Below are 24575 nucleotides of genomic sequence, written 5' to 3' on the forward strand. Positions count from 1 at the left end.
TGCACCTTTGGCAAGAACAGCTTCCTTGATTGCCGTTTTTTTGCCCACAATAGTAGCGATGGTTGATTGGGGTTTTGTGTACAACCTGGCCAGCTCAGAGACACGCACTCCACTTTCATACATAGCAATGATCTCTTTCTTCATATCCATATTAATTCTCACCCTTTTTGCTGTAGGGTTGGCACTAGAAGCTTTCTTGGGGCCCATGGTGACTTATTTTGCAGGTGCAATCACTACAAACGCTGTGATAATATGAAATGTTCCGATTGTATGTTTGGATGGGACCGCAGTGGCTGGCTGGCTTGTAAACACTGGCCACAAGTGGATGCGCCTCGGACGGAACGAATCGCGTTGGTCGAGTTTTTTAGCGCTAATCGAGGCAAAATTTTTGCGTTAAAATGTATCGCTAGTCGGATTTAACGTTACACGATGCCAGCGTTGGCCAAGAGTCCACTGTATTTCTGTTGCATTTGTAGTCTTAAGCACTAAAAACATAATACTATATCATGACAGTGAAATACAGTTACATATTCACTTTCATTTTTGTAAAATCTGTTGGTCTAAAACAAAGTTGTTTGGCTTTTTGGTGAGCTCATAGGAACAACCCTATTTTTCCCATAAGGTCTTCAGTTTATCTGAAACGGTTTTAACTAACATGGCGTTTTTAGGAATGTAACTACCATGTAATATAAAGGTCTTCTGTATATGGCAGCTTACTGTCGTCATTATTATACTCACAAGAAAACACTAAACTTCATGACAAGTGTTACTTATATGATCGACTATTTGTCGAGCCTTAATCAACTTTTGTATTATACTTTACGTATCGATAAGCCAACTTTGGGTTAAATATTTTCCTTTCTGAAACTTCAGTTCCCCTCTTCTCAAGAATTGTAACACCCCTATTTACTGCTGCCCCTGCAGTGTTTTGAACTCTTAAAATCAGTTCTGAATAATAAATGAGTTATGTCTGTTTGCAAAAAACTTAATACAGTACTGTATATTATAAAACTGTATGTTCCTTTAATAAAATGAATAATTTTGAAGCATGTTATGCTGATTAAAAGTTAATACTACAGTACCTGCCTTATTTCTTATTTTGATTTATGCATCACATAATTGCATAATTTATGGTTTGCAAGATTTACTTGTTAAATAAAGTTCAGTGTTTCTCCCAAATTATTGTCTTACATTTAATTAATATACAGATTTCTTTAACCAAAAGATGAATGTGTATACTGTGATGGGCCAGTTTTATTAGTAGATGTATCATTCAGAGACATTAATTATTTTCTTCTTCTGAATCATTCTAAAATATATGTATGTACTGCTTTATAACTTATTTAGTTACTGAAACTCATAGATTCATTACAATTGCAGAGCACATTACCCACACTTGTCCACAGGTTGATGGAGGTATGGCCATGGCACCTGCCAGACCAGGCACCCCAGGCTCCCCAGGAGAGAAGGGTGAGCCTGGAGCAGCGGGTATAAGGGGACCCCGTGGATACCCTGGATCTAAAGGAGAGAAGGGCAGCCCTGGCAGTGATGGGGATAAGGGAGAAAGGGTGAGCCTATGTTCCTTTTGCCTACAATGTTGTGGTGCTTTTTTGTTATTTTTCTCTTTCTCCTGCTTATTTCACAATATAATATTCATGTGGGAGCACTAAACCCATAGGTGTCATGCTATTATTGTATTTAGTGGAAGCACTAAACCCATAGGGTCATACAGTGCCTGGGAAATGGGAAATAATCAGGTGTGTGATTCAAGGAATGGGTGTGTAGCTCCAGCTCCTTGGAGCCACCCTTGAAGGGTGGAGAAAAGTTATTTTTGTATGAAATTTTACTTTATGAAACTTCATTGCATTTTGTATGGTCATATTGTGCAATATTTAGTTAAAAACACAACTATTTTAAGACAGGAGATGTAGCACACTTCATTTACAAATTAAATGAAAATAATCTTTTTATTAGCCTACTTATTAGCTGTTTTGCCAATATAGCATTCAAACCCCTATTGTGTTAGTGCTGAAAGGAGATTATTGTTATTATATTAATCTGGAAGCATTAAATTCTTATTGGTCATATAATGCTTTGGGGACTGGAGACATCAAGTTTGATTCAGTAAAGGGAGGGGGCTCCACTTCCTTAGATCAAGAACTTTTCATCAGCATCAGGGCCACCTCCCCCTTCTGGTAGAGTGTCAAAAGGACTGTGCGGTTTCCAGTTATTTCGAAGTACATACTGCATCTGTAGCCCAGCGTTTGTCCTGTTGAAACAGTCATTTGTCTTTAATGATACTGTCCTATCTTGTTCCACAGGTTTACATGTTTTAAATATTTCAGTAAAAAAATTTCAGTATTCCTATTGTTATTAGTGTTTCTATTAATTTTTTAATTCATTAGCCATCTCTCACCAAGGTATAATGACTCATGAAACAGGAAACACATTAACCATCATTTGGTCACTCTCCATTTTGCCAGAAGTGTGCTGATATCATAGTTCACATGACCCTCCGAACTACAGCATCCTTACCCCCTTCTTTATTTCAAATACATGTACCATATCAAATATTTTCTTATTATGTCTCAATTACTACTGCTTATGACTTAGTCACATTCTGTACCTCTAGCCTCATTCTTTCATCCCATTGTGGAAAGTAAAGAAAATTTCCATTACAATGAATATTGCAAATACACCTACCATCCGACTTACGACCGAGTTCCGTTCCAAGAAACCGGTCGTAAGTCGAACTTTACTACTGAATATCAACAAAACATTTTTGTAATGACTTTATTTTGTTTTATTTTGGTATTTCATGTTTTACTTTACTTTTTATGCTGTTAGTACTGTATTTTATACTGTAAGGTTTAGGATAAACACTGTGTACAACAAAAATAGTTGTTTATTTCCCAGAAATTTGGCATAAAAAACACGGTCGTAAGTCGAGTGGTCGTAAGTCGAGCAGGTCGTAAGTCGGATGGTAGGTGTATATTAACAGTATGTATTTTTGATTTCCCACCTTCAGGGAGCTGTTGGGAAGCGAGGTGTGATGGGTCCCAAGGGTGAACCAGGCACCCCAGGCATAAATGGTGCCCCAGGGCCCCCAGGGCTTACATCTGATCCAGGAGCCAAGGGTGAGAAAGGTGAGTTGTGAGGGTGGATGGGTGAATATTAAATGTACATTTGCTTGCCAGTATAAAAATACAGTAGATGTATTTGATGACTTTTTTGTCAAAATTTTGTCCCAGTTTTCGTTTATCACCTCGGTTTTCATTGAGTTGACAATGGTCCTCTGTACCGAATGTGTCCACCTGCCAATGCCCACACAAAGCATCCCATGTGTTTGAGTCAGTCTGGCTTTGTTTCTCATTGAGTGAGCATTACCTTGCGCGTTCATCCGAAACATTTCTTAAGAATCCATTTTTTTTTGTGCTTGTTTATTGAGTGCAACTGCTAAATAAACCACCATGGGGCCAAAGAAAGTTTCGAGTGCCAGCCCTTTCAAAAAGAAGGCGAGAAACACGATAAAAGTCAAGAAGGAACTTGTAGCAAAGTACGAAAGTGGAATGAGTTGCAAAGTTTTGTGGGGAAATAATCACTACCATCCTCTACCTTTGTAGAGGGTGGTAGTGATGGTGGTAGAGGGTGGTAGTGATGATGGTAGAGGGTGGTAGTGATGGTGGTAGAGGGTGGCAGTGGTTGTGATGGTGGTAGAGGGTGGTAATGATCTTTGCCATATTACATATGCCAACAAGTCTTCAATAAAGGTAAAAGTGATGTTAAATGTTCATTTGTCCATTTCATTAGTCCTTCATATTTATTTCTCATTGTTTTCTGTATGTAAAACTATAGTTATTCTCTATAAAATATATTTTTTTGTTAATACTTTTGGGTGTGTGGAACAGATTAATTGGATTTACATTATTTCTTATAGGAAATATTGCTTCAGTTTTCATTGAATTCTGTTTTCATCAGACTTTCTGGAACGAATTAATGACAAAAACCAAGGTTCCACTGTACTTTCTCTTCAATATGGGTTTGTGTCCAAATGAAGAACTTTTTGACAAGTATGAAGAAACCTGGAGTTTACCTGGAGAGAGTTCCAGGGGTCAACGCCCCCGCGGCCTGGTCTGTGACCAGGCCTCCTGGTGGATCAGAGCCTGATCAACCAGGCTGTTGCTGCTGGCTGCACGCAAACCAGCGTACGAGCCACAGCCCGGCTGGTCAGGAACCGACTTTAGGTGCTTGTCCAGTGCCAGCTTGAAGACTGCCAGGGGTCTGTTGGTAATCCCCCTTATGTATGCTGGGAGGCAGTTGAACAGTCTCAGGCCCCTGACACTTATTGTATGGTCTCTTAACGTGCTAGTGACACCCCTGCTTTTCATTGGGGGGGGATGTTGCATCGTCTGCCAAGTCTTTTGCTTTCGTAGCGAGTGATTTTCGTGTGCAAGTTCGGTACTAGTCCCTCTAGGATTTTCCAGGTGTATATAATCATGTATCTCTCCCTCCTGCGTTCCAGGGAATACAGTTTTAGGAACCTCAAGCGCTCCCAGTAATTGAGGTGTTTTATCTCCGTTATGCGTGCCGTGAAGGTTCTCTGTACATTTTCTAGGTCAGCAATTTCACCTGCCTTGAAAGGTGCTGTTAGTGTGCAGCAATATTCCAGCCTAGATAGAACAAGTGACCTGAAGAGTGTCATCATGGGCTTGGCCTCCCTAGTTTTGAAGGTTCTCATTATCCATCCTGTCATTTTTCTAGCAGATGCGATTGATACAATGTTATGGTCCTTGAAGGTGAGATCCTCCGACATGATCACTCCCAGGTCTTTGACGTTGGTGTTTCTCTCTATTTTGTGGCCAGAATTTGTTTTGTACTCTGATGAAGATTTAATTTCCTCATGTTTACCATATCTGAGTACAGTGGACCCCCGCTTAACGATCACCTCCAAATGCGACCAATTATGTAAGTGTATTTATGTAAGTGCATTTGTACGTGTATGTTTGGGGGTCTGAAATGGACTAATCTACTTCACAATATTCCTTATGGGAAAAAATTCGGTCAGTACTGGCACCTGAACATACTACTGGAATGAAAAAAGTTCGTTAACCGGGGGTCCACTGTAATTGAAATTTCTCATCGTTGAACTTCATATTGTTTTCTGCAGCCCACTGAAAGATTTGGTTGATGTCCGCCTGGAGCCTTGCAGTGTCTGCAATGGAAGACACGGTGTTGTGGCTGACATCCTTGTCTATGTCGGATATGAGGATGACACATTGCTGAAATAGGTTTTGCTGGGTCAATAAAACTTCAGAAAGCAATATGTTTTCCCAGTAAAAGTTTATTTTCAATATTTTTTTTCTTTACTGTGTCATCTCTGTCAAATTTCTTCCTCTAATTTTATATACGCTGTTGCTCTCAGTGCATTCATATCAAGAGAGAGAGAGAGAGATAATTTTCAGTATACAGGTACCATATATACAGAGTACAAAGTTGGAATACTGGACCAATTGCAAAGAGTAAGTACAGTGGTCCCTTGAGTTATAATAATTTTGAGTTATGATTGACCTTTATTAAGGAATTTAGTTTTGAGTTGTAATTAAAAAATTGAGATACGATATGTGTACAATGGTTGGTGCACATTGGTGGGCCTCAGCTAACCAGTGATGCCGTAGCCTGCCTCTTGGGCAGTGTCTGAGCCAATAGGAGCATTGGTGGTAGTGGTGGCTTAACAGCCAATCAGCAATAGGAACAAATGGCCCCTCTCCACCCTCCCCTACCACTACACCAACTCTTCAAGTCCAAGGTACAGTAAAAATTGCATCGCCTGATATTGGAAGGAATTACCATAAAACCATGTATTTTGGGGTTTGAGTTACAATAGTTTTGAGGCACGATACTTCTGGAATGGATTAATATTGTAACTTAAGGGACCACTATTAGTAGAGTCTTTAAAATATAAATATATTCAGCATTAACTATGGCCATAGGAATTGGTCATATGGTGGAGTTGCAGTATCATACTGCATTATTTGATTTATTTATATTTAAAGCATATTTTATGTGCATTAATATGCTTTCACAGACTTCACTAGAACTGAAGCTTATGTATGGTTTTGTTGTGTCTGCAGGTGAGCGTGGGGAACCTGGGATGGGCCTTCCTGGTCCTCCTGGTCCTCCAGGAGGACTCTCAGAGAAGGACCGCAAAATCATCTTGGAACAGGTAAATGATAACCAGCTTCTTAGTATAGCAGCAGAACTATGCTCATGATGTCCCATCTGTATACAGCATTTAAACTGGATCCCATTCAATCATACTGCCACTCTGCTAGTTAGGAAATATTTTGCAGCATCTTCTCTGCACTTCTTTTTTATTACGTAGTTTGTTATTGTGGCCTATTACTCTCCCTTTAGATGGTGCTAAGAAATATTCCTTGTCTAATTTCAAATATACTTTTATGTGTCTCTTTTTCCAGCCTGTCTGACAACAAATGCATTTTCAGTGTCCTCGCTTTTTATTTGAAGTTAAATTTTTATTTTATCTCTACTGTGCTGTTTTTAACCCCTTAACCCTTTGAGGGTTTCGGCCGTACTAGTACGGCTTACGACCCAGGGTTTTTGACGTACTAGTACGCCTAAATTCTAGCGCCCTCAAATCTAGTGGGAGAAAACTGGTAGGCCTATATATGAAAGAATGGGTCTATGTGGTCAGTGTGCACAGTCTAAAAAAAATCCTGCAGCACACAGTGCATAATGAGAAAAAAAAAACTTTGACCGTTTTTTTGGAATAAAACAGTGACTTTGCATTGTATTTTCATATGGTATTTATTGTTGTATTTTAGTTTTCTTGGTCTCATTTTATAGAATGGAAGACATATTACAGAAATTGAGATGATTTTGACTGGTTTTACAATGAAAAGTACCTTGAAATTGAGCTCAAAGTAGCAGAAATGTTAAATTTTTACCAAAGTTCAAAAGTAAACAAATCATGCCAAGCATCCAATACACGTCAACTGGTGAGTCTAATATTCTTTCACAAGTGCGCTAATATTATTTATACCATTTTTTACACTAATGCAGTAGTCTGCATAACAGTAAATCTTCTATTTTTTGTGAGAATAAAAATTCAAAGTGGAAAGCAAAAGAATATAAGAGGGGCCTTGAGACGTGACTAATGAACAGAGGAAATGTCATTTTAGTGCCAGGAATGTCTTTCTTGTTTATTCTGGACCCTATTCGGAAATTGGCATCTTTTGAAATTTGTGTGAAATTGGCAAAATTGCTAAATTCTGACCACTGTACTGGATAGTTGAAATTGGTAAATGGGTGGTTTCTTGCACTCATTCGATAGAAAAAATGGAGTTCTAGCGAAATACTCATGTTTTTTGTCGACTAGTACAGTGGAATTGGCTGAAAATGGGACTCAAAATGGGCAAAATTGCCGATGCGTAAACATTGCCGAGACCACTAACTTCGCGAGAGCATAATTCCGTAAGTTTTCCGTCAAATTTCATACTTTTGGTGTCATTATGATCGGGAAAAGATTCTCTATCTTTTCATAAGAATTTTTTTTTTTTTTTTTTTAATTTGGCCGACCCTGAGAACGAGTCTCGGAGAGGGTCTGTCAACCCTCAAAGGGTTAAGGGTCCAAGGCCAAAATCTGAAGTGGTGCTCCAGTGCCTTAAGAAATTTTGAAAAAAAAAAAAAAATTATTTTTTCTTACAGAATTAAAGAGTATATTTTTGTGAAGGTAATAAGACAAAAAAACAAAAATTTCTGATCAGTACTTACTGAGATACAGCGACGGGAGGTTGACCCAAAATGACCGGGTGGCGGCAACATCAGTGACTTCCGCAAAATCCCATTTTTTTATTTTACGTTTTTTATGCTTTTTTCTTTTCTTTTCTATTTTTTCTTTTTCTAATAACATTTGTGGCCTGTGAGACCAGTATAATGTACTATATTGTATTAGTGTACACTCATTGTATTCCACGCAATAACTGCACTAATTTGTTTATCATTATATTGCTTACAAAACTTGTTTACAAGTTTATTGTAAACAAAATGATGAAAATATTAGTGTGGTTATTGTGTTGAATACAACGGTACAATGGTGCCATAGGGTGCAATTGTACCATATGGTACAATGGCACCATATGATACAATGGTACCATATGGTACAATATGGCACAATGGCACATGATACAATGGTACCATATGATACAATGGTACTATATGGTACAATGGCACCATTTGGTACAATGGTACCATATGATACAATGGTACCATATGGTGCAATGGTACCTTATGGTACCATATGGTGTAATGGTACCATATGATGCAATGGTACCACATGGTACATTGTACCATACAGTACAATGATACCATATGGTTCATTGTACCATATGGTACTGTTGTATTCAACACAATAAACACTAATATTTTCATTATTATTTTGTTTACAATAGTTGTTTACAACAAAAATATGCAAAAATGTTGTATATTAGTAATGTTCTATTATATATTTACAAGTGTACGGGAACCTGACGTGTTCCTTGAGGTGGATGACAAAGCACTTTGTCTGGGAAACTGCTGAGTCAGTAGCTAGCTTGTGTCACCACTCACTCAGTCTTGGCTGGTGTCTCATGCCACCAACACCTATTGACCATATGGTACACGGTATCGTATGTTACAGGGAACCATATGGTACATTGTACTATATGGTATAGGGTACCATGCAGTACAGGATAACATATGGTGCAGGGTACCATATGGTACAGGGTACCATATGGTACAGGGTACCATATGATACAGGGTACCATACAGTACAGGACACCATATGGTACAGATACAGGGGTAACTATTGAAATAAGTGACCCTGACTTTTTTGGGTTATCCTAAGATTTTATACGTATGCTGCTATGTATGATAATCTACGTAATTGTATTTCTGTACACCTGAATAAACTTACTCAAGTGCATGTGGCATCATAAGTAAGTTTATTTAGTTATACACAAATAAAGTTACATAGAATATCATACTTAGCAGCATATGTTTGGAGAACCTAGGATAACCCAAAAAAGTCAGACAGACTTATTTCCATTAGGGTCCCTGTACCCTGTACCATATCGTATAATGTACCATATGGTACAATGTACTATATGGTACATTGTACCATATGGTACATTGTACCATATGGTACCATTGTACCATATGGCACAATGGTACCATATGGTTCAAAACCATAGAATTCATCTTCAGCTCCACTTCCATCAGTCTTAGAACTGTAAGTTGTGAAGAGGAGAGTCAGAATTCGCCCCGAGAGTGAGTGGGGAGTGAGAGCTTCCTTTCCGCCAGGCACTATGAACAAAGCTACTTTGCCGGCGTTCCCACAATGCCATGCGGGCATCCAGATTTTTTCTATGGTGTGCACACTGACCACCCAGACCCAGTCTCTCAGATGTAGGCCTACCAGCCTTCTTGTGCTAAATTTGGCGCCGCTAGAATTTTGGCATAGATCTACGGTTTGGACCCTGAATGTAAAGCCGTAGATCTACGGGACCGACCCTGAAAGGGTTAAATCTGGTCTAACATATGTGACAGATTCAAATAAATTCAAATAAGTAGTACCTAATGGAATGCCATACGTATACCCTTCAAGGAAGCACAGTGGGCTGTATGGGCGAGGACAGAACCCTGACTGTAAAAGCTAACAAGAATCCCTGCAGAGACATGAGGACATACAGGTGTCACAGTTCATATGAATCATTACTACTATACCTGTAATTGGTCGTAAGACAAGTGACTATGGTAATGTTCTGGTTGCTCTCTCTGTGAGGTACTTCCAGTTAAAATCCATAATTCTGGAAAGCCAGCGAGACGGAAGAGCTCTCAAAACGTATCACACAAGGAACAGGCATGCACCATGGAGAGACCTTATGGGTGTGTTCTCATTAAGAAGATCTGAAACTGTCTGTGCATCCTACCATGTGAAAGACTTGAGGAAAGAAGGCCAAGACTAATGAAGGCCTGCTAGCCTTTGCCCTCAGGTGTTCCATCAACTTAGACTAAGAAAGAAGACCCAGTTCTTGGAGCAGAACTGTGACCCAGATGGGCTATTACCATAGCCTTGAAAATGGAAGCCTGGATCAGGAACTGTATCTCATAAATGTTACAGTAAGCTTGTATTTCAGGAACTATGTCTACAGTCCCTTGTTGCAGAAGTATAATCCTGAACAATACACAAACAGAGCTTGGAAGCTGGTGACTAAAAACTTTGCCACTGGTAAGAGCTGAAATGAGAATAGCAAAAACTTATGATTGTTCAGAGCTAGATAACATAAGGACATAAGAATGAAGGAACACTGCAGTAGGCTTACTGGGCCTTTCTAGGCAGGTCCAGCTCACATCTGACCACACCCCTCATATACCCATCCAATGTATGTTTAAAGCTATCCTAAGCTCTCACCCTAGAGATGCTACTTGGGAGTTTGTTCTACTCATCTACAACTCTTTTGCTAAACCAGTACTTCCCTATTCCCCTTCCAAATCTAAATTTGTCCAACTTGACTCACAGCCTTATTTTATAATGCCACTACAATTGTGTATCCAGTCACCCACAGGCACATAGTGTCACCAACAAGACGTGTGATACTTACCCATCCAGTCCCCAGGCAAAGTATATGTATATCTCCAATATCCAGTCTTTCAATGGCAGGGCTAGCACAAAGAAAAATGCCTGTGTAATCAGAAAATGACAGCTGGCTTAGAGGTTTTCAAACTGGTGACACAGCTGGTCATAAACTAATGAACTAATTCTCCCTTACTTCTACTCTGTGTTTTGATAAATGAGACACTTGCGCATCATTATTGTATCTTTATTCTGGAAATGTGTCACCAGTCAGTAGCTTCTTCAGTCCAGTGCAAAACATTTCCAGAATAAAGATACCCAAATGTTGCATAAGTGTCTCATTCATATACTTGTCTGTTTTCTAAATCATTTATTCGAATATTGTATGTTCTCTTACAGAAATGTTACAGTAATTTGATAAAAAAATGTAGTGAGGATACAGTAATGAAAAATACGGCACCAAGGCAAGGTAACTCAAAAAAAAAATACAAGTAATGAAATAATGTAGAGTATTGTGATTTACTTCCTCCTTACAGGTGGTGGAGACCCTGGAGAATAAGAATGGTGTCAACGGTCATTCAGGAAGTGGCATCAATATCTGGGACACCAGCGGTGGTCTCCCATGGAATGGAGGTAAAGCTTCTCTACTGTCATGGTAATAGAAGTCTTATTCTCTATTCTTCTAGGTAAATGATTGCACTTATTTTAAACAAGTAGAATACAGTATATACAGTTGGCTATTCTGTTTCCAATGTTTGTCTTTCCTGAATAATAATCTATTTTGGTTAACTTTTTTTTATTGATTATCTCTGTGTATAATTTAGATGCTGGCATTGGTGATATTCTTCTGTTGATTTTCCTTTTTTAAATAATTCACGTGCTTAGAGCATTTGATTGACAACTGTCACTTGATATGGGGTGGCATTTTGTGTGGCATCTGTTTTATTTTAAGCAACAGACATGAGAATGTGGCTTTCTAGCGCTAGGACGAAACACTTATGTCTAGCTTTACATAGCTTTTTTTTCTTTGCAGCATTAATCTCTGTGATGATGGTAGCCCATACGAGTAATATAAATTCATAACATCTTTTTATATATCTTTAATTTTTATAAAATGCAAACTGGGAGACAATAATTTGTAAACTTCATTTCTTTGGTGGATAAGTAATAATAATAATAATGGATGTAGTAGTAGTAGTAGTAGTAATAATAATAATAATAATAATAATAATAATAATAATAATAATAATAATAATAATAATAATAATAATAATAAAAAAATTATTTTAAAAATAGCATACATATAAATTTTACTCTTTTTTCTGGAAAACCCATAGAATGTATAGCATTTTTGTTGAATAAGTGATTGTGGGGATAATTTTGGATTAAGCATCTTTTTACAGTGTATCTGTATTTTAGAGACCAGACAGAACTAGGAGAATATTTGTAATATTTTACTTTTATTTTAATCTAGATTTCAAATGCAATATTTGTAAATTATAGTGAATTTTGTAGATATTTCAACATCATTTTTTTTTTCATATAGTTTTTAAAAGAGAAAATTTTAACAGCATGCTTATTGACATCATTAATAATAAATTTCTACTGACAAAAAGATTAAGTATTTCCACAAATGTTTACAAAAATGAGATCTCCAGTAAATCAAATATCAGAATTTCTGATTTTTCATTTTTTTTTTAATGAAAATAGATATGTTATAGTACACATGCAACACGTATGTCATTTTATTTAGGAAAGTTTTTGCCCACTAGGGGCAATCTACAGCAGTCATCTACAGCTTACTGAATATAGCTTAAATAGTAAGGAGAGGTCAGAAGCAGAAAAGTGGTCAGGTCTGTTGAAGGGGAGAGAGGTCAGGTCAAGTGGCAGGAGTGTCTGGTGCACAGGCAGGGTCATGAAGTATGGCAAGAATCATAGGTAGTTGAATACTTACATAATGTAGTCACACTCATCTTCAAGGATCTATGAGCTGGAAATCTTGTGTTCTGTCTTGAAGAAACTAATGATTTTGCTTCTCATCATCCTGGTGTGAATGGAAGCATATGCAGTTATTCTTGTTAGTTGATTTTCTGTATATAGTATCTGTCATCTGCTATATTTAACCTTTTCACTCTAGCATCACATGAAATTAAAAGTACTGAGAATGTTGTGATGTTAAAAGAGTAATAACTTTATCATCTGAAATAGTAGAGATTATTTTTCTGAAGTTAGTGACACCAAAAGTGATTAATTTGATGGAAAAACTTAAGAAATCACACAGACACTGCAATTTACATATTGATAATTTTGCTCACTTTGAGTCCTATCTTAAACAACTTTCATTGCTCAGTTCAGCTCATTTCCTAGCTATTTTGCTAGCATGCCTTCCATTCTATCAAATAAGAACTACCCTATAAAGTGAACAGAAATTGGTAATTTGGCCAGTTTTACAGAAAATTCAACAATTTCCAATTTAAAAACAGGAGTCCAAAATAAACACTGTAGGAATTCTAGCCAACAAAATAAGATTTCCTCTGTTCAGTAATCACATCTCAAGGCCTCTCCTGTATAACACTTTCCCTCCATTTTGAATCTATTACAGTAGACCCCGGGTTTTCGTAATTAATCTATTCCAGAAAGTTGGCCAAAAACCGAAGTAATATTTCCCATAAGAAATAATGTAAATCCAATTGTAATCTGTTTCAGACACCCAAAAATATTAACAAAAAATACATTTTATATAGAATAACTATAATTTTACATAAAGAAAACAGTGAGAAATACATATAAACTAAACATTACATACCTTTATTGAAGACTTTTGTTAAGATTAAGATTAAGATGTTTATTTTAACAAATTACATGGTTGTACAGAAGAATGTAATAGTTGGGTGTACATGCCAAAAGCCCTTTTGTATGCAGAGCATTTCGGGCAAACTTAAAGGTTAACTTAAGATTAGTAAGGTAATAATACATTCAATTCAATTCAATTCAATTCAAAGTTTATTCTCTATAAGGATTACAATGCTGAGTTTACAGAATTTGGTTATTGTTTGGTTTACATGTAGTAAAATAATGATTACAGAGTGTACCACTAGAACGCCTAGCATGGCTAGGCATTTCAGGCAGACTTAGTTTAATTCTTAATTTTAAAATATTACAAATTATGAGGTAAGTTGGTATTATGGCTAAGTGACTAAATACTAGTTTGTGAGTTTAGCAATGTGAATGCTTTTGTTTTGGCACAGTACATAGTTTCAGTATTGGAGTATCACAGGATTCATTATATTAAGATTAAGATTAATATTTCTGTTTATGGTCAAATGGGTGAGTGAGTGTAAGTGTGAACTACCAGGTGGTATTCGTGTTGTTAGTTGACGGGGTGTATCAGGGAGATAAGATGTTTTCTAATGGTAGTTTTGAAGTTGATGAATGTGTGTGCAGTTCTAGAGTTCTCAGGTAGGGTGTTCCAGATTTTAGGGCCTTTGACATACGTTGAATTTTTGTAAAGGTTTAGTCGGACACAGGGAATGTCGTAGAGATGTTTGTGTCTGGTGTTATGCCTGTGGGTTCTGTCACAACTATCAAGAAAGCGTTTTAGGTCAAGGTTGATATTGGAGTTTAAGGTCCTGTAGATGTAGATTGCACAGTAGTAAGCGTGGATGTACTGAACAGGGAGTAAGTTTAGATCTATGAAGAGTGGGGGGTGTGTTGCCTGGGATGGGATTTGGTGATTATTCTTACTGCAGTTTTTTGTTGGGTTATTATTGGCTTTAGGTGTGTTGCTGCAGTTGATCCCCAAGCACAAATAGCATAGGTGAGGTATGGATGAATAAGTGAGTGGTATAGTGTGAGAAGGGCATTTTGCGGCACGTAGTATCGTATCTTGGAGAGGATCCCAACCGTTTTGGATACTTTTTTGGTTATGTGTTGGATATGGGTGCTGAAATTCAGGTTGTTGTCAAGGTATAGGCCTAGGAATTTGCCCTCATTATGTCTGGTAATTAGAGTGTTGTCGATCTTAATGTTAATTTGTGCATCTCCTGCTCTGCTACCAAACATAATATAGTAGGTTTTGTCAGTGTTAAGTGTAAGTTTATTGGCTGTCATCCAAGTCGATATTTTGATCAGCTCCTCGTTAACAATGGTGTTGAGGGTGGCAAGATTAGGGTGAGAGATGACATAAGTCGTGTCGTCAGCAAAGAGAATAGGTTTCAGGTGTTGGGATACGTTTGGAAGATCATTGATGTATATGAGGAAGAGCAGGGGACCAAGGACACTTCCCTGCGGAACTCCAGTATCAAGCGGCCGTGTTGTTGATGCTGTGTCTTTTATGGTGACACACTGATACCTATTAGTAAGGTAAGATTTGAAATAAGCAAGCACATGGCCTCTTATACCATAATGGTCAAGTTTGTGGAGTAGGATGTCGTGGTCTACTGTGTCAAAAGCTTTTCTTAGGTCAATAAAAATTCCTAGTGGATATTCCTTATTTTCCAATGCTGTGTAAAGCAGATCTAGCATTTTTATGATTGCATCATTAGTGCTTTTATTTTTCCTGTATCCAAATTGGCAGGGGTTCAGTATGTTTTGTGCCGTTATAAATGAATATAGTCTCCTGTGCACGAGTTTCTCAAAGATTTTGGATAGCAATGGTAAGTTTGATATTGGCCTATAGTTGTTTAAGTCTGTAGGGTCACCACCTTTATGTATTGGTGTAACCCTTGCCATCTTGAGTAGTTTCGGAAAGGTGCTAGTTTCTAGTGACTTGTTAAAAAGTAATGAAATAGCATGCGAAAGGACATGGGCCGCTCGCTTGTACAGTAATGGTGGGACATGAGACAGATTCCCTGAGTTATTTTTAAGTGACTTTATAATCTCAGTGACTTCCGTGGGCTCAGTTGGTGCAAGATAGAAGGAATTTGGGAAATTCCCATCTAGGTAGTCCCCTGCATGGGCATTGGCATGTGGGATTTTATTGGCGAGATTAGATCCTATGGTTGAGAAGAAGTCGTTTATCTTGTTAGTTGTGTCAGTGGGATGTAGTGGTGTTTCATTAGGTTTAGTTAGGATAATATTCTTGGTTTTTTCAGTTTGTGGGTCCCTAGAATCTGAGAGAGTGTTTTCCAGGTCTTTTTTATATCTCCTCTAGTATCTGTGAATCTACTGGAGTAGTATAGTTGTTTGGCTTTCTTTATTACTTTGGTGAGAACTGATGAATAGTGTTTAAAAATATCTTTGTGTATTAAGCCCTGTCTATATTGCTTTTCATATTGGTGTTTCTTGTCAATGGATTTCAGAATGGTACTGGTTAGCCATGGGCAACCAAGCCGTTTGTTTGTGATCTGTTTCGTTTTTATAGGGCAATGTTTGTTGTATAGTCTAAGTAATTTGTTAAGAAAAATGTCTGTCCAGTCATCAATACCATTGGCCTTGGAGAATTCTGTAGGCCAGTCAACAGTCTCTAGGTCAGCTGTGAACTTCCTTATTGAGGCCTCATCATGGAGTCTAAATGAGACTGTTGTATTCAAGTGGTGGTTTACTAATGTTTGTCAGAAGGAAGGTAGGGTAGTGGTCTGTAGTGCTATCTGTGATTATCCCTGATTTAAGGGGGGCTAGTATATTGGTCCATATGTGGTCTATTATGGTTGCACTTGTCTCAGTGAGCCTGGTTGGTTTAGTTATTGTTGGTATGAGAAGTGTGTTGTTCATATTGTTGATGAAATCAGTTACAGGCTGATTATCTAGTATGCCAAGGTTGATGTTGAAGTCTCCAGCTAAGAGAAGGTGGTGCTTATTCATTTGTCTGTTTGTTATTAGTGACTTTAATTTCTCACTGAAATTTGGGATGTTTGTGTGGGGTATCCGGTAAATGGCACCGATTGTTATAGGTGTCTTAAGGTTTTTTACAGTAAAATTAGCAAAAATGTATTCCCCATATTCATCACTAAAGCAAGTGGTGCTAATACAAGATAATTGGTTAGAGTAATAGATTGCAATACCACCCCCAACTTGGTTTGGTCTGTAGTTGTGAATTGCTGTGTATCCTGGTAGAGGGTAGATATCTATTGTGTCCTGCTTAAGCCAGGTCTCAGTAAGAATAATGCAGGAGAAGGGTGTCTTTAGTGATTCAAGGAGTGCCAGGAGGTCATCATAGTGTTTGCTTAAGGACCTGATGTTGTAGTTAAGTACTGATAGACTTTTAGCATTGTTTAGGATAGTGCTGGCTTGTGATGCTGTGTAATAAAGGCAGTTACTTTCCAATAGGTTTTGATTGGGTGTCAGATTATGGAGGTTTAGATCAGGGTCAACGTGATCAATCATCTTTTAGGTTTAAATTATGGTTATTTATATCCTGAGTTGTGTGTTGAGTTCTAGTACTGATATCTGTAGTGGTGGGAAGTTTGGACAAGTTTATAGCTAGAGTATTTTGGTCATATAGAGTATAGTCACTGCTACACATAATGAAGTTGATGTTGTCTATGTGTTGTGCTGGAATGAACTGAAGTACAATTAGGTATAAACTAGTAATATAAAAATACAAATTAAAAATAGAACAAGACTCTCACTTGAATTGCACTAAGGTCTAGTATAATGACTTTTGTGGAGTCTATGTTTTGAGCTAGAATGAGCTATAGTACAACTAGGTTTAGTCTAATAATATAAAAATACAAATTAAAAAGAGCACCAGTCTCTCACTAGTAATTGCACTATGGTCTAATATAGTGAATTTGGTATTGACTATGTATTGAGCTGGAATGAGCTATAGTACAACTAGGTTTAATCTAATAATATAAAAATACAAAGCAGGTGGGGATATAGTTTTGGAGTGGTTGGTGCAATTATTTAATAAATGTATGGAAGAGGGTAAGGTACCTAGGGATTGGCAGAGAGCATGCATAGTTCCTTTGTATAAAGGCAAAGGGGATAAAAGAGAGTGGAAAAATTATAGGGGGATAAGTCTGTTGAGTGTACCTGGTAAAGTGTATGGTAGAGTTATAATTGAAAGAATTAAGAGTAAGACAGAGAATAGGATAGCAGATGAACAAGGAGGCTTTAGGAAAGGTAGGGGGTGTGTGGACCAGGTGTTTACAGTGAAACATATAAGTGAACAGTATTTAGATAAGGCTAAAGAGGTCTTTGTGGCATTTATGGATTTGGAAAAGGTGTATGACAGGGTGGATAGGGGGGCAATGTGGCAGATGTTGCAAGTGTATGGTGTAGGAGGTAGGTTACTGAAAGCAGTGAAGAGTTTTTACGAGGATAGTGAGGCTCAAGTTAGAGTATGTAGGAAAGAGGGAAATTTTTTCCCAGTAAAAGTAGGCCTTAGACAAGGATGTGTGATGTCACCGTGGTTGTTTAATATATTTATAGATGGGGTTGTAAGAGAAGTAAATGCGAGGGTCTTGGCAAGAGGCGTGGAGTTAAAAGATAAAGAATCACACACAAAGTGGGAGTTGTCACAGCTGCTCTTTGCTGATGACACTGTGCTCTTGGGAGATTCTGAAGAGAAGCTGCAGAGATTGGTGGATGAATTTGGTAGGGTGTGCAAAAGAAGAAAATTAAAGGTGAATACAGAAAAGAGTAAGGTTATGAGGATAACAAAAAGATTAGGTGATGAAAGATTGAATATCAGATTGGAGGGAGAGAGTATGGAGGAGGTGAACGTATTCAGATATTTGGGAGTGGACGTGTCAGCGGATGGGTCTATGAAAGATGAGGTGAATCATAAAATTGATGAGGGAAAAAGAGTGAGTGGTGCACTTAGGAGTCTGTGGAGACAAAGAACTTTGTCCTTGGAGGCAAAGAGGGGAATGTATGAGAGTATAGTTTTACCAACGCTCTTATATGGGTGTGAAGCGTGGGTGATGAATGTTGCAGCGAGGAGAAGGCTGGAGGCAGTGGAGATGTCATGTCTGAGGGCAATGTGTGGTGTGAATATAATGCAGAGAATTCGTAGTTTGGAAGTTAGGAGGAGGTGCGGGATTACCAAAACTGTTGTCCAGAGGGCTGAGGAAGGGTTGTTGAGGTGGTTCGGACATGTAGAGAGAATGGAGCGAAACAGAATGACTTCAAGAGTGTATCAGTCTGTAGTGGAAGGAAGGCGGGGTAGGGGTCGGCCTAGGAAGGGTTGGAGGGAGGGGGTAAAGGAGGTTTTGTGTGCGAGGGGCTTGGACTTCCAGCAGGCATGCGTGAGCGTGTTTGATAGGAGTGAATGGAGACAAATGGTTTTTAATACTTGACGTGCTGTTGGAGTGTGAGCAAAGTAACATTTATGAAGGGATTCAGGGAAACCGGCAGGCCGGACTTGAGTCCTGGAGATGGGAAGTACAGTGCCTGCACTCTGAAGGAGGGGTGTTAATGTTGCAGTTTAAAAACTGTAGTGTAAAGCACCCTTCTGGCAAGACAGTGATGGAGCGAATGATGGTGAAAGTTTTTCTTTTTCGGGCCACCCTGCCTTGGTGGGAATCGGCCAGTGTGATAATAAAAAAAAAAAATAACAAATTAAAAATAGCACCAGTCTCTCACTAGTAATTGCACTATGGTCTAATGTAGTGAATTTGGTATTGACTATGTATTGAGCTAGAATGAGCTATAGTACAACTGAGTTTAATCTAATAATACAAAGAAGGCACAAGACTCTCAATTGTAATTGCACTAAGGTCGTATATAAGTTGTTTACAAGAATTAGAGTATAACTAGATTTAAATTGACAGGATAAAATACACAAGTTAAGGTAGCAAAAGAATAATAAAAAAAATGATAAAAATAAAAATGGCAATGACTTGGTTATAATAAGCTAGTAAGATGGTAGACATAGTTCATATAGTCATTAGATGAGTTACAGTGAGTACAGGAGAATTGAATATTCTGTCAGGTAATGCTACATGGTTTTGATAAGTCTAGTAGAGACTTATTACACTATTTAATTAGTTAATAAAGATTACAGTATTACAATGTAAAACAATTTACAATATGATGTATTACAGTTTAGTACTATTTAAAACAATGAAATTTGGTATTACAGTGGAACATTTTACATTATGATGTACCATATTACAATCTACTACTATTTAAAACAATGAAAAAACAGACATCCTAATTACGAGTAGTCTTTGAGGAACTGGTAGTGATTAGGTTTGGTTTGTCTGGTTAATTTTGGGTGATGAGGTGATTTCTTATTAGGGCCTTAAACTGATTTGCAGACAGGGGTCCTTTAGAGTATTCTGGCAATGAATTCCAGATCTCTGGGCCTTTTACGTGCATGGCATTTTTGCATAGGGAGAGATGAACATGAGGGATATTGAAGAGTGATCTGTGTCTCGTATTATGGTTGTGTATTCTGTTATAATTATCAAGGAGGAGTTTGAGAGGAGGGTTTACACTAGAGTATAGTGTTCTGTGTATGTAGTAGGCACAATAATAAGTGTGGATTTTTGTATATTTAGCAAGTTAAGACTCTTGAAAAGAGGTGGAGTGTGTTGTCTAATGCAGGAGTTAGTAATCAATTGCACTGCAGCTTTTTGCTGGGTTATTAAAGGCTTAAAGGTGATTTGCTATGGTTGAGCCCCATGCACAAATACCATAGGTGAGGTAAGGGTAAATGAGAGAGTAGTACAAAGCTAGAAGAGCTTATTGGGGTACATAGTACCATATCTTTGAAAGGATGCCTACTGTTTTGGAGATTTTCTTGGGAATTTGCTCTTTGTGTGTCTGAAATTTGAGGTTGCAGCCAAGGTGGAGACCTAGAAATTTGCCCTCTGCCTGTCTAGAAATAAGTGAACCATTTATCAACATGTTTAGCTGTACATTTGAAGCTCTGTTTCCAAAAAGCATGAAGTAGGTTTTGTCTATATTGAGAGTAAGTTTGTTGGTAGTCATCCAAGTAGATATTTTTAGCAGTTCAGCATTTACTGTGTCTGTTAGTATGGTTGGGTTTGGGTGAGAAGAGACATAAGTTGTGTCATCTGCAAATAAAATGGGTTTAAGGAGACTAGATGCATTTGGTAGGTCATTGATGTAAATGAGAAAGAGAAGTGGGCCAAGAATGCTCCCCTGTGGGACTCCAACAAGAACAGGTTGTGTAGTGGAGCTGGCTACATTTGTGTATATATACTGGGTTCTATTGCCAAGATAAGATTTTAGGTAATCGAAAGAATGCCCTCTGACCCCGTAATGTTCGAGTTTTTGGTGCAAAAGGTCATGGTCAACTGTACCAAAAGCTTTTTGTAAGTGTATGAAAAGTCCCAGGGGAAATTCATTTTTCTCAAGTGCAGAATATATTAGTTCAAGCGTATGTATAATAGCATCATTAGTACATTTTTTCGGTCTGAACCCAAACTGACAAGGGTTGAGTATGTTGTGGGATACAAAGTAGGAGTAGATTTGTTTTTTAATTAATTTTTCAAAGATTTTAGATAGTAGGGGCAGGTATGATATAGGCCTATAATTGTTCAGTTCAGTTGGATCACCTCCTTTGAGGATCGGGGTGACTCTTGCTGTCTTGAGTGTGGATGGGAGGGTGGAAGATTCAATGGATTTGTTAAAAAGAGTTACAATAATTGGTGACAACACATGAGAAGCTTTTTTATACATGAGTGGTGGTAAGTTATTTAGGCCTCCTGTCCTGTTCTTTAGTGTTTTGATGATAAGTGAGATTTCAGTAGGATTTGTTGGGTAGTTGCCAGTGAGGTAGTCTTTTGGTTGAATGTTTGAGCTTGGGATTTTACTTGCTAGTTTTGTTCCTACTGTAGAGAAAAAGACATTAAGTTTGTTGGCAGTATAGGGTGGCTGAAGGAGAGGTTCGTCTGGTTTAGTATCATGAAATCTGCTTTCATAATACAGTTTTTTTGGACCTTTTTATTAGAGTGGTCAGTATTGACGAGTAACGTTTTGTGAGATCTTTTGTTATTAGACCCATTCTGTACTGTTTTTCGTATAGATGTTTTTTTATCAATAGATTTGAGGATGCTGTTTGTAAGCCAAGGGTTGTTTAGTCTCTTTGCTGTGATCCGCTTAGTTTTTATTGGGCAATGCATGTTATAGAGGTTTTGGGTTTTTTGTAAAAAAATATTAACACATTCATCAATAACGAAGTTGTCGACTAGCATGTTTTGCCAGTCTGTCACTAAATGCTGAAATAAAGTTATTAACAGATGACTCGTCATGTAGTCGGAATGTGATCTTAGTTGTGTTCTGGGACACTTTACACAAGTTGGTTATGAGAAAGATGGGATAGTGGTCAGTGGTGTTATCTGTGATTATGCCTGCTTTTAATGGGGATATAGTGTTTGTCCAGATATGGTCTAGTAATGAGGCATTTGTGTCAGTGATTCTTGTAGGTTTTGTTATTGTGGGTAGAAGCAAGCAGCTGTCCATAGTGTTTGTGAATTCAGTTATTTGTGGGTCATGGTCATGGATAGAATTTATGTTGAAATCCCCTGTAAGTGTTAGGTGGTTCTTGTTCATTTCTGCACTAGTTATTATGTTTCTTAGTTTTTTACTAAAAGAGTAAATATTGGAGTGAGGAACTCTATAAATTGCTCCATATGTTAGAGGTTTTGTACGATCTTTGGATTTAAATTTAGCAAAGGTATATTCAGCATGTTCATCCCTTGTGCAAGTAGAATTTATACACTCTAGGTCATCAGAGTAGTATATAGCTGTTCCACCTCCTAATTGGTCTGGCCTACAATTGTGTATGGCTGTGTAGCAAGGTATGGAATAAATGTTTGTAACATCATGTTTTAGCCATGTTTCAGTGAGAGTAATGATAGACATACTGACATTTAGAGAATTCAGTAGTGCTTGGAGGTCATCAAAGAGCTTGCTTAGTGACTGAATACTGTTATAATTGAATACTGTTATGTTATTGTTGGCACTGGGTAGTGTCTTAGCCTGACTAGCAGTATAATAAAGGCAATTGTTGTTAGGATCATGTGTGTCATTTAATAAAAGGTTAATGTCAGGATTGATGTTTGCAATCATATGACCAATGCAAGTTTAACAATGTATAAATAGTATAAAGATAACTGTTAATATTGCACTGGAGGTGATATGAGAGCTTATACAAGCAGTACAGAGTGTAGGTAGCAGAAGAACTATTGTACAGATTGCACAGATACTAAACAGGTAATAGTAATACAAAAAATATAAAGTTAAAAGATAGTAAAAAAAGATCTTAAATAAAATTTAAATAGTAAGATTTGACTTAAAGCACAAAATTTAGGCAAGTAATAACATCATAAACAAATGTATGATTAGTAGTAAAAAATAATGAACTATTAAGAATAGGTATATCAATAGCACCTAACAGTGTTTGGACTAATGCTAGACAGTAAACAAAAAAGGGGGGTTTCAAAACAGTAGTACTCAACTTTGGATTGTATTGCACTAACTATTATAGACTGCACACACTAGAGAGTAAAAAAAAAATAGGAGTTAAGATTGGAAAAGATAGTTTAAAAAATAAAAATGTTTATCTTTTTAGAGTGTAAACAAATAGGGGATGTTTCAAAACAGTAGTACTTAACTTTGGATTGTATTGCACTAATTATTAATGATTGAACACACTAGAGAATAAAAAATATAGTCGTTAACTAATGGAGGACTGCAAAAGATAGTTACAAACATATAAAAAAAAACAGAAATGTATATATCTTTAGGCAAACAAGATGGTGATCTTGAGGTGTTTAACAAGAATATGAAATATGAGGTAGTGATTGGACAGCTTAGAATCACTGCTGTCAGATTAAACAATATGGAAATGAGAATTAGGTTTTCCAGAAAAAAATTAAATGAAAAAAAATTTTAGGCCTCATAACATTGCTTGTGGAAGTGGGTACAAACTGCATTTTTATTCTGACTCAGTTAGGCCAGCTTTGCTTAGGAATTTTTTTAGATCTGTGCAGTAGAAATGAAGCGTCTCTTTCCTGTTGATTCCTTCTTGACTGCAATTTTGCCATCCCTTGCAAAGCACTGGTAAATTTTGTGGTCATATCGTAGCTTTCTTAGTCTGTAAAGGAGATTTTGTCTTATTTTTGTCAGGCACTCGTTGACATAAACACTTGTTTTCATATTAATAGATGCTCTTAATAGTTCACTTCATTGTGAGCTAGAATTGAACTTTAGTACCGCTGATTTCTTCCCAGTTTGATGACCTATCACTTTACATTTCTTTATATCATCGCTAGGTATTCTGAGTCAAAGATGGTCTTGGATAAGTTTTAAGGTGGTTTGTTTGTATGTTTCTTGGGTTACAGTTGTAGGTACAAGGTTGCTATTTACTACAACTGAGTCACATAGTTGTTGTTGTTCAAAGTGGTCTTGGAAATTGTTCGTAACATCAGTAAGTTGAAGGTCCACTCTTTCTCTTTTGTTCTTGATGTTGGTATTTAGTTGGGTTACCTGATCTTTTAAACTGTTGATGGTGTCCACAGATTGGGTATGGGTGCTGTCTAGATGTTCCAGTGTGCTTAGTTTATGTTCAAGAGTTATGATCTTGCCGAGGTACTGTGTGTTAGAGGTTTGTAATTCCTTAACTTCTTGGGTTAGTATGTCATTGGACGTTTGTAATTCTTTAACTTCTTGGGTTTACGTGTCATTGGAGGTTTTAAGTTCCTGCATTTCTTGGGTTAGCTTGATGATTGTTTGGTTCTGGATCCTAAGATCCAGAACTGTAATGTTCGTATCATCAAATCCAAGGAAGGAGTCATCTCAGGCATTTGTGGAGGCTGCCACGTTTGTTGTTGTTGTTTTGTGAGTGTTGTGGTGGTGGCTGTGGGTGTTGAGGATTTTATCCTGGCTGACTGTAGGAGTTTTCCTTATAGTAATGCTTCTCTCACCTGTGGTGTTAGGAGTCTTTAGCTAGTTACTGGGTCTTCTTTCGTTGCCCTGACCCCTGGCCATTGACAGTGTTTCAGATGAATTGTAGACAATGGGTAAA

General features: G+C 37.5%; 1 protein-coding gene across 10 annotated transcripts in view; it reads left to right on the top strand.

Annotated features, from left to right (window-relative positions):
- The window catches only part of LOC128685375 (collagen alpha-1(XVIII) chain), an 836546-nt gene that overhangs the window by 694029 nt on the left and 117942 nt on the right, over positions 1–24575 (top strand). For all 10 annotated transcript variants that reach the window (XM_070082820.1, XM_070082822.1, XM_070082821.1 and 7 more), the window contains 4 exons: positions 1407–1568; positions 3029–3146; positions 6132–6223; positions 11167–11263. In XM_070082820.1, coding sequence (XP_069938921.1) covers positions 1407–1568; positions 3029–3146; positions 6132–6223; positions 11167–11263 — 469 coding nt within the window. The remainder of the gene's footprint in view (positions 1–1406; positions 1569–3028; positions 3147–6131; positions 6224–11166; positions 11264–24575) is intronic.

The sequence above is a fragment of the Cherax quadricarinatus genome, chromosome 8 (assembly GCF_038502225.1).
Source record: "Cherax quadricarinatus isolate ZL_2023a chromosome 8, ASM3850222v1, whole genome shotgun sequence".
Taxonomy (NCBI): domain Eukaryota; kingdom Metazoa; phylum Arthropoda; class Malacostraca; order Decapoda; family Parastacidae; genus Cherax; species Cherax quadricarinatus.